The sequence below is a fragment of the Rhagoletis zephyria genome, unplaced genomic scaffold (genome assembly GCF_001687245.7).
Source record: "Rhagoletis zephyria isolate East Lansing unplaced genomic scaffold, Rhagoletis_zephyria_1.1 Rzeph_scaffold_12192, whole genome shotgun sequence".
Classification (NCBI taxonomy): Eukaryota; Metazoa; Arthropoda; class Insecta; order Diptera; family Tephritidae; genus Rhagoletis; species Rhagoletis zephyria.
In genome coordinates, this window is record NW_016169266.1 from 893 (window position 1) to 12,184 (window position 11,292).

General features: G+C 36.1%; 1 protein-coding gene across 4 annotated transcripts; it reads left to right on the plus strand.

Annotated features, from left to right (window-relative positions):
* Window positions 1-5,151: 5,151 nt before the first annotated feature.
* On the plus strand, window positions 5,152-6,183 carry LOC108377493 (uncharacterized). Of its 4 annotated transcripts, none has more exons than XR_001849329.1 (3): window positions 5,152-5,554; window positions 5,621-5,746; window positions 5,781-6,183. XR_001849329.1 is itself a non-coding variant. In XM_017633761.1 (3 exons), exons 1-3 carry the CDS (start codon window positions 5,436-5,438, stop codon window positions 5,948-5,950), a joined length of 378 nt encoding a protein of 125 aa, XP_017489250.1. In that variant the 5' UTR covers window positions 5,152-5,435; the 3' UTR covers window positions 5,951-6,183. The 4 variants fall into 4 exon arrangements, 2 of the variants coding, with proteins under 2 accessions (XP_017489250.1, XP_017489248.1); XR_001849330.1 differs by having other exon boundaries at window positions 5,624-5,746; XM_017633761.1 differs by having other exon boundaries at window positions 5,658-5,746.
* The last annotated feature ends 5,109 nt before the right edge of the window (window positions 6,184-11,292 follow it).

The window sequence follows — 11,292 nt, forward strand, 5'->3', positions numbered from 1 at the left end:
AGTGATTTTTAAAACTTAAACAATTTTTTTCTGGAACCATATCGAGCCCTAATCGCCAAAATAACGTAAGCGACATTTTTTTCAAAATTTTCTTTTTGATACAGGAATATTCCTAGAGCATCTAAGATATTGATATTTGAAATTTTTGCTGCTTTAAAAAAAAAAATTAAAAAAAAAATTGTTATTAAGATATTGGAATGAAACTTATCTTCAATTACTCGTTATGATTTATTGTTTCAAATCAGTCTTGTAAATTTATGAAAACAAAAAAAAAATTTATATTCAACAATTTTATTGAACTTAAGGCCGTTTTATATGAAAAATTACATAACACATGTAGGTAGAAGTTATAGCTTCATTTCACCACATCTTCTCATCAGACTTCTTCAACCGCGGTCGCTGGGATATAAACCAGCGACTTCGGATTACAAAACCTGTGGTCTACCCACTGAGCTAAGTTCGCTACGTAAACTGTTGTTGCTTTTTCCACTTTTTTCATACATATGTTTTTTTGAAAATTTTTTTATTTGTTTAAATGAAATGAATAGTTATAATGTCCTGAAAAATAGCAATTTTGAAATAGATGGGGTGTCTCATAGCTTTCGCGCAAAAAATTTAAAACCTACTTATAGTCTTGCTTAATTTATTTGATATGCTACTGCATTGCGCGTCCGCTATACCTATGACGATTTGTCAGAGATCCCATCCTTTTCAAACATGCTATTTATTCTGAACACTTAAATGACTTAACTTTTTTGGAAATATACTTTTCGTTTTAGTTAAACAAATAAAATAAATTTGTTGATTTTCTTTTTTATAATTTCACAAGACTCGTGTGAAAAAACAATATAACAATTAATAACTGTTATGAATATTTCAGTTGATTTATCAAAGCTGGAATAATGGTTGTTTTCCTTTCACTCTATAAAAAGTTGTAAAAATGCACTTTCCTGAACATTTCACGTCAAGTGGAACATTTCTTGAATTTCCCTTTGAGTAGAACGATTTTTTTTTAAAATAGTTTCTGTTATTATTAAAGCTGTGTTCAATCTACGAGTTAAGAGCTGGGTTTCATTTCTATAATATGTTTTCTCTCCCTCATATCAAATTTCGTTAAAAACCAGTAAAAAGAAGGGATTTGTATTTTTTTTTGTTAATTTTAAATGTAAGGTTTTGGCATACATCCACATATAAGTACTCCATTTTTACGTTACTTAAAGAATAATTATAATGAAAATTTGTGAAATTACTTAATATGCCTTTTGGCTCAAAACTATTTCAAAGGATTCAAAAATCAAATTTGTTGAAATCATACAAAGAAATCTGTCAAACGAAAAATAAGCTGCAGGACATGCCATCATAAACGGATGCTGAAATATAAAAATGCACACATGCACAAATATCTACTTATATTTTTGTAACACAGATACATACATATGTATGTATGTATGTTTATGACAAACATTTTCTATATTCGTATGTATGCCAACACACACATTTAGCTACAATAAAGTATAGTAAAGTACTAACACAAGCAACTTAATTATTAAAATAAAATAATTATGTTGTAAAATGAACACTATGCTGTATAAAAATACATACAATACGATAATTTGTTCCCCGAACCCCGACACATTTGTTTTATGTTTCCTTCATATAGGAGTATCGAGTGAAGTCTAGACATCTATTTTGTGAATTTCTGTACTTTTGCAAGGATTAGGTATGAGGATTTCAGCAGCGATGTGTTGAGAGACGAACACCTGAGCTCTCTTTAACACCCAACATTCTTCTCCGATTTATTCGTCGATCGTGTAGATTTAAAACGGATTAAAAGGACCACGAAACAAGCCTTAGGACAGCTATACCGTTAAAGTTCTGCCTACCAACGAAATCTACTTACATATCGCTGCCTTAATATAGAAAGGCCCTATCTGACATCGTCGCTGATATAACTACAAAAAGCCGTAACTAACTAAAAATCGAAAATTTACGTTTTAATTGATTATGATGCATTTGATCGCATTATATGGCCCCAAATCGTTTTATGCAATAAAAGATTTTAGTTAGTTACGGCTTTGTGTATTTCAGCGACGATGTGAGATAGGGCCTTTCTATATTAAGGCAACGATATATAGCCTCCAAGCAGAGTTGCACGGGTGACAAACGGGCTCGCTTATCTGCATAAACAGCCTTTATTTGGTATTGTTTTGGAAATGCATAGGCTTCACATTAACTTTATAAATTTTTATTTGTACTGGTTGATTCTTACAAGTGATGGCATAGCAAGGAAACATTTTGAATGCCAGAATGAAATTTAGGGGGGGGGCTCGACCCTATTAAGCTGGCACTTCAGGGTACTATTGTATATATATATATAAGGAAAATTTGAAAGTTAGGGGGGGGGGCGAGCACCCCCCTGCCCCTACCTGGCTACGCCCATGTTTGTATGTACATATGAATATGAAAAATTTATTAGATTACCAATAGAAACATCGGCCGAAAAATAGTAAAAGCATACACATACATATATATCCAAAATGTGCATATACACATAGAAATGTGCACCAGTTTTCATTTTATGTACTTCAAACGCGCACATTTTAATTAAAGTTTTCGCAGTTTTCTTGATTTAATTTATTTTTAATTTTTTTAACGTCAAAGAAAGTTGTGGACAGCGCGTGAATCATGAAAATTACATTTCATCTGTTTTAATTTTTTTTATAGTAATTCCTCGCGGCGAGTATTTTTTCCCCTTTTACGTTTTGCTTTCGGAGCTTCCTTTGTGCATGTGTGGACATATGTATGTATGTATGTACATAAATTTGTTCGTACATATGTATGTACATATATGTGTGTATATTTAGTAAATAAAAAATTTGGCAAGAAAAAATATTCAGACTAATACTAACCCACTGGGGGAAAAAAGGTAAGCACTTTATGAGATAATCCATGTTTTCTCTCAGCTTTTAGCAGAAGTCGTCATCACGATCAATGTCATTTATTCGTAAAGCATAAAATGAACACCTCCGATGATCCTTAACCGTTGAAACACAATACCGACGAATGGCGGCAACTTTCGCCCAAAAATTTCGCTCAGTAGAACACAACTACGGCGACAACGAATTCAGCTGCTTATGACAAGGTACAATTAAAATTTTTACAAACAATAAGATTATTAATTTTTAACAAAACTAATACAGTATTTTTCTATTTCGATTTAAAAACTTGAGAATATCGCAGCGAAAAAATAACCGTTCGTCGTCATTGTGTTTCAGCGGTAAGGCTGGTGTGCAGCTCCCAAGAAAACGGTCAAGAAAAAAAATTGCCATTATTTCGTGTGTGTGTCCAAGGAATTTTGACAACTAATACTTAACCAGCCTGTTGCCTCGCTCTTTCCTCAAGAAATAATGGAACGGGCATAAATTTCTGTTGCAAGCATGGGTTGCCTTGTGCTCTTTTTTCACAAAAAAACTTTAGAAAACCGTAGTGGAAAGCGTAGCAAATTTCTTAAGAACTGCGTACTGACTCAAGAAAATTTTACACAAGAAAATTTCTTAGCCATTTCTTGTACGTCATTTTATATGTATCGTTTGCTTTTCTTGAAAGCTGCATACTGGCCTTTACGTTGAAAGTTGCAAGATAACGTGCCGCTGAAGTTATTTCGGAGCGCCGACTCTTCTTCATTCTTCGTACCTTACTTGGTAAAGCCGCTCAGAAGTATACCTGATACCAAATTTACATCCTAATTTTCTTCTTTCACAGGCGGCCACCTCTATGTTAAATTACGGGAGATTCGGGTGGGAAGTGGTACGGACCACTGGTAAGCCACTACTAGGCATGTGCTATTTTTTCCTACGGGGAAGGATGTTTGTGGGTGTGCATATTATAATATATATATGTTCCATAACAAAACGGACGGTTTTGTAGCCTATTGAATTTTGGTATAATAAAGTGCAAGTTTTAAGCGATTGGGCTACAAAACTGCATACTCAAAAACATTCTAAAAAAATTTAAAAAATTTTTAAATTTGTAATGTACTCATTATACCCAACCTCGGTGTAAAAGAAAATTCATAACTCAAATTATCGTAGAGTGCACCCCATAACACTTTACTTAAATATTGCGCAATACTCAGAGCTACCATTGTGATTTTTTTTTAATTTTTTTTGAGATGGCATATTTTCAAAAACTATTTTTTTTAACAAAAATTGTGTATGGGAAAAATTTTTCAAGAGAGAATTTTGATGTGTGTATGTGTGATTTTTTCAAGTTTTTTCCTCGCCCCGTTCTCGAGATATTTGGAAAACTATTAAGCCGATTTGTTTTTGCTTTTATGCAGTAAAGTTTTAAAAATTGTATAAATTAAGCTCAAATTTAATATTTATTTATTATTTATGCTTATGCATCAACCCTAAAAATTTTAAATATATCAAACACATGAAGTGTTCCATACCGTTTTGGTATGGAACACGCCATTACATATATATAAATAGGTACATGTCTGTATGTATTCATGAAAATATGATATATGCGCTCATATGTTTTTGTGAACCGCTGTGCGATTGCGACTGTTTTTTCGACAATCAAGATTGCTCCGAGCGTTGGGTGTTGAGTGATGGCGGAGATGTGCTAAGAGGGAAGAAAGTGTGAAGTAAACGTGTAGCTCTTGACTTACACAGCTATCACTGTCGCCGTTACCGTCGCCGTTACCGTCACCATCACAGTTGCTATGCGCTTATCAGCATTCACGTCTCGCGGTCGTTCACTGACTCCATTGGGCTCGCATTACAACACAAGCGCTCTTACACGTAGTACATCTATGTATCTTAAAAAAACAACAGCTTCGCAAGTGCAATAGCCATTCCTGACACTACTTCAGGCACTAGTCTTTTACTTTCTTCCATCCATCGCTAAGCGCGTCGCATCATGGGTGCACTAAATATTGGCCGCGGCTTTGATTGAGCCACTGACTGCTAGTTGCGGCGATCAGAGTAAATCTTTGAATCAAGCCGCTTCTCCCCATTCTATACAATCATACACAAACATACATACATATGTACATAAGCGCAAGTAAACAACACGCTGCCTGTGCCAGTCACCGACGCATTCATAAAAACTAAAAAAGAAATTTAACGCACTTGAGAGTAAGTGAGATAAGCCGTTTGAACTCGTTCTAGAAGCTATTGATAATGCAACTTTTCACTTTTCATTTAAAGTGGAAATTTGTTTATTCATTTGTGTCAGGATTTCCTGTAGAAATTGCTGTTACGTCGTGGCTTATTCGCTAGCATACGTGCAAGCAACGTAGTGCGTAATTTTTTAGCGCTTTAGATAAGCGGCGAGATCTTTTGAATTTACCGCCGACGCAAGTTTATCGCACGAAGTGTCTTTTAAACTTTTTTGTTCAATTCGCTGCCTCAAAGTCTGTGTCGCGAATGTGTCGCAATGCATTCACTGATTACATTTTCCCTTCAATATTTTATCAACAGTTCATACAAACATATATTGGTGTGATCCACAGAGCAATTAATCGGCGGTTTAACATTTCCTGCTTGTAAGTAAATTTTTGTCTGGTAAAAAAGCTTCTCCTTTCGTATTTGGGCTACTACTTTTTGTTCAGAAGATGTACCACTATCATATGTCAGAGAGCTTCCAAAATTGTCGAGGTCTTACCGACCTGGTCGGGGCATAGACTTCTTGAATTCTTCATGCAACATCTACGGCGGCGATGTGGAACTTATCAGAGGTAACCTTATGCGTTTTCTTAATTTTTTTTTTAGAATTTTGCCGCCGCAGCCGAGTTTTTAAATGTGCGTCTACCACACGGTACGGCCCTAGTTCGCCCCTAAATGGGTATGCAGCTATAATCTCCGAATCGTTAATGAAAAATTTCTGCTGCTTCGAATGGAAGACCACGGTTCATACTACCGCCATGGAAGTCATGCGATAAAAGGCGAAGGTAAGAAAAGCAATACAAAATCTGTGTTGGATTTGAGAAAGGATTGTGACTTTTTAAGATATCGAAAATCCCGGGATTCTTGCAAGTAATCCCGGGATTTTCGGGATTTGTAATTTGCACTGATGGCTATAATAGAAACTGCTTTTCTTGTCCAGTATTGGCTATGTTTCTTTATTTATTTAATAATTAATATTTTTTATAAATTTCTAGCTCATATATAACGTATAACATATAACACCGCGCGATAGTAAATTTTGAACAAAAATATCAATATATTCGCGAAATCAAGGGCCAAATATAGTAACATTGCGTATTTAGGTTTTCACTCTGACGTCAGTAATTTAAAAATGACTTAAAATATTCACAGAAATTAAACAGATTCAAGTTTCTGGTGCAGAAGGGCTGGTAAATATTAAAAATGTCATCTTAAAATTTTATCCTTGAAATTTCGCAGTATTTGTTTTTGAAAAAATTATATGTTAAGAGCTTATATAAACTCGATAATATCCTCGAGTTTCGTTCTTCTAACTTTGGCTGCTTAAAAACTACCTATTCGGCCTTGTGAATCCAAAAAATTTAAATTTTTTAAATTCTAAAGAAATTTCCTCTTGCATTTGTTACCCATATTTTTATTCTACATTGCATTGAATCTTTTTTAACAATTTTTGGAATTAATCATAACTTTGTAAGTTCAAAGTCCTTCAAAATAAATCCTGCGGTTAGAGAGAAAAAATAAAAACGCCACATAAAAAAGTAGATTTCAAACCCATTTATTATTATTTATTTCATGGCAAGAGAGTTTCTCAAACAATATAGAAGCAATATCTAAATCCCGGGACTAATCTCGGGATCCCGGGGTTGTGACAACGCCATCCCGAAAATCCCTGGGTTGGAAAAAGCCGAAAAATTAACATCCCTAGTTCACACCTATCGGCGCTGGCCGCACCAAAGTACGAATCTTATGTTAGTCTGCAGTAGTTGGTTCCAGTATACGTGGTAAGATCCATCAAGATCGAAAAACAAGAAACTAAATCACACCTCTGTGCAGAAAAATATGTACATCCAGTGATTCAGGGAAAGCTTCAATCCTACTGGCAGCAGATTCGCCATACGACTCTAACACCTGCCCTTTCTTCGAATGATCGATATATCGCATACCGTCTTGAAAAGAGGTACAACTCAAAATTACATGTTTGTCAGAAAAAAGCGAAAAATTAGGGAGAATTTAGCTTAGGTTTTTTTCTCAACTAATTATCACAAAAATTTGCTCCGGAGTTTGCTGAAAGGTAAGTAAAAGCTCTGTGTACATTTTTAGGGCATAATATCAAAACTATGAAATTATGAGTTGTGCGATCACGTTTTCCGTAGCTGGTACGACGGGGAATGTCACGCCGCTGAAGAGGAAAAAGATCCCGCCTGCAGGGACACGCTGCAATTGTCCGCAGCGCAAGAAGAGGGAAGTTCGGTATGCCGTTCGACTTGGTACATCCAACATAGGCCATGTATTCGCCATACGTAAACTCTTGGAAAATACCCCTGAGAAGAAGATCGTCACTCACCATCCATTTTTCGATTTTGATGGCACGAAAAGGAACTGACTATATACCAAAATGTCTAAATTTTGAATACCCGCGCTATAAACTAATATGGCTATGTGAAAATCCGTTTGGAAGTACCACCAGCAATCTTAGAATATCGGAGGACCTATTCGCGCCGTTCGGTACCAAACGAGGGTTCAGACTGGGCGCCTCCCTACCATGCGACGCCTTCAATCTGATGATGGAAAAGAGCTGTAGAACTTAATCGCTCTGGACCAATCGACATCATTAGCCTATATATATGTATAGTTTGAGAAATAATGGGGCAATTAATATAAACGCCTAAATGCCTCGTAACCATGTACATATCTCACACCAAAAGGGTCAAAAGGGTCACAACTCAAAATTACACGCTTGTCCTAAAATGCGAACTATTTCTTAGTACATGATAATCATATGGACAAGGCAGACTTTACCTGAGGTGTTTTTTAAAAATTATAACTGAAATTTTGCTCCAGCTTTTTCTGTTAAAAGAAATGCGGAAGTTCCGCGGTTGCGAATTCGAGTGCAAATATTCGCAACATTCCTACTCGCAGTCTATACGAATATAAATTTCATTAGTCAATGTGACGAATTCCAAATAAATTGGTCATTTCAGTATAATAAAGTCAACTTATATTTAGTAGCTTGGTTTTATACTATACACTATACAATACAATTATTATTTTTTAAATTATTTTTTTAGGTGGTCATTTTAAAAAAAGACATGATTCTTTTTATAATTAGATATAACTTTTTTATTTGTGAAGCCTAACACTTTTTTAGAAAAGTCCCATCATTTCTTAAGAGCTTTCGGTTTACAGTACACAAAATTAGTGAAGGTATAAATCAAAGCGGCGGCCGCTGTAGAGTTTTTCAGAGTCTGGGTTCAATCCCGGTTCAACTCAAAATTAACAAATTTATTGTTTTTTTTTTTGTTTTAAAGCTTTCCTAATCCCCTCTCTCGTTTGATACCTATATAAAAGTATTTGGCTTACGCTGCTAACTGAATTCACTTTAAATTTTTGAACAGGTGGCAACCCTCTTGTCTGCTCGATTTCAAAGCTACAGACCCAAAATAAAACACTGCTTTGCACGCTTATTCTCGTCGAACCTGTTTACTTTAAGCTAACCTTTATAATACTCATTGAAGTGAATAATTTTCTGAATAACTAAAAACATCATTTTTTTTCTTAACCACCTTTGAACAATCAATGAAAAATCGAAATTGTATGTAAACCATACAAAAATCAACCGCAAATTAAATAACAATTTGTTGTGACTGTAAAATTGTATGCGCGGCCAATATTAAAAGCCAAAATCAAATGCTCAACTTCAAATCGCACATCATTTGCATAACCCAAAACGAAAAGGTAGGACGCCGCAAAAACATGTAAACAACAAATCGCTAAAAAAAAACGCCAACTTGCGCGAAAGAGTGACGGGGCAGCAATTAAAAATCATTTTTCACTTCGGTCAACCATTTCACTCAATTTTCCTGGCACGACCATTTCGTTGCCATGTGTGATGGCATGTGCGCCCGTGTGTATTGATTACTGGTATAACGGTGTGTACATATTTATGTAGTTGCAACACCGAAACATTGCCACAAACCATGCAGCCATGCCATGCCGTACACACTCTATTGCAACTCAAAAATACCTCAAAAACAAAACCACACATCATCATCGCCATTTCAACGCCCATAACCGCTAACAACAAACGCAGTGTTGGCGCTGTGAACTCAAACAACCAACAAACAAACAAGCAAAGATGCAAACAAAAAATGTCGAAATTGCAGGAACAGGCAATAAAACATGCAGCAGCAAGTGCCAGGGGGGCCTGAATGAGGAAACGGCTAACAATCAGCAGCATACATATATACATACAACTGCTGCCGCCAATATATTCTGTGGCAGTGATCTGATTGTCATCACGCGTGTACAACTGTCGCACAAACACACCCACGCATGCATGTGTTCCATTTGGGCGGCAGAAAAAAATTGCGTTTTAAAAAATTGTAGCATATCTCAGGGGGCTCAGGCGTTTGTGTGTGTGCGCGCTTGTATGTGTGCATGAGTGAGAGGTGTATGCAGCTCATTCACACCTTCGCTCGCAGGCGTCAATTATTCACCAATTGAAAAATTACTCAACTGCGCATTTTCCATTTTTTTACATTTTTGTTTTTTAGCCTTTTTACCGCCACTTACTCATCCATTCTCGGCATTGCATTTTCTCATTTTTTTACTTCGTTTTGTTTTTGGTTTTCGTTATTTTTCTTGCTGGCTTTATTCGGTGAAATGTTCCACTTCAATAGCGAGCATTATCCGCTTTTTGTTGTTATTGTTTTTTCTTATTTTCCGTACGATTGCTGAGATGCGATATGAGTATGAATATGCGATCTCATTTTTTTCCATTGAGTATCACAAATCCCCATATGCCCTTATGCGCCCACATATGCACATACCCTTACATGTTTGTGACGTTAATATAATTTTTCGTAATTTTTTCATTGTTTTACCGCTCAGTGGGTGGCGAATTTCATCCTTGTTGCTTCTGCTAGCTGTTCGACACTTGAGCTTGGATTTTTTTTTTCGTTTTTTTTTTTCAATATCTTCGCCAACTTTTCACAGCAAATTGACTTTGGTTATGTTCATCCATGTGGTATTTTGTTTTTGTTGTAATTTCGTTGTTCTCCTTGCCGGTGTGTGCATGCCAGCTTTATCCTTGGGGTATTGATAAACTTTATTGCAGCAATTATTAGTTGGTGTGAAGTATTAATCAATTGAATTTGTAATCGGATGAGCGACGGAAGCAAATTTGTGGAGAAGATGCAGTTTCGTTGATATTTTATTTTAAAGTGCTGCTTTTCAACAATAACAATAACTAGTTATATGAAATCTCGATGCTTAGTTGCTCATCGTACTTAAGGCCTAGAGAATGTATTAAATGGCGTAGGTAATTATTACTCGTCTGCAAACTTTCTGGGTTCTTTGAAGAATTTAAGTCGTTTGTCGAAGGAAAGCGTATGTAACTTATCTATCCTCAATACGTCTGAGCCAAAAATGAGCCATCTCAGATTAACGAGCGCTGGGAAGGTTAATATAAGGGCTCTATATTATATCACACATATACTCCAGACAAGACAAGCTCGTGGATGATGCCTTAAGCGATGTTTGCCGAGTCCTTCTTCCTTCCAATAGGCATTGTGATTTCTCTGCTACCACCAGCGGGTTCCGAGTTGAATACTTTCAGAGCTGGAGCATCGGTGTCCATTCGAACGACATGACCAAGCCAGCGGAGCCACTGTATTTTAATTCGCTGCACTATGTTCATGTCGTTTTAAAGCTCATACAGCCCATCGTTCCATCGTCTGCGGTACTCGCCGTCGCCAACGCGTAAAGGCCCGTAAATCTTCCGCAAAATCTTTCTCTCGAATACTCCAAGAGCCGCCTCATCGGATGTTGTCATTGTACATGCTCCTGCGCCATATAAAGGAACGGGAATGATGAGTGACTTATAGAGCAAGAATAGAAACAACAACTACAAAAGTTATTAAGGGTCAAAGTTCAAGCTAAACAATTTTGTCAATCAAAATTTTTGGAAAACGAACGGACGGATGTTCAAAATTTTGATCTCATTTGATAGGAAATTTAATTCTCTTTAATTTGATATACATATAACCCTCCCTTAGTATAATACTCCTTTCTGTGTTGCCGCAGAAGAGAAGCGGAATTCCTTTCTGCGTAGATTAAT

What these genes read in the sequence shown, in the direction of transcription:
- LOC108377493 (XM_017633759.1), top strand. Translation starts at nt 5,436, where the DNA reads ATGTGTCGCAATGCATTCACTGATTACATTTTCCCTTCAATATTTTAT. An exon ending in CGGTTTAACATTTCCTGCTT is followed by an intron (nt 5,555 to 5,654) that starts GTAAGTAAATTT and finishes CAGAGAGCTTCC; the next exon opens with AAAATTGTCGAGGTCTTACC. An exon ending in CGATGTGGAACTTATCAGAG is followed by an intron (nt 5,747 to 5,780) that starts GTAACCTTATGC and finishes TTTTTTTTTTAG; the next exon opens with AATTTTGCCGCCGCAGCCGA.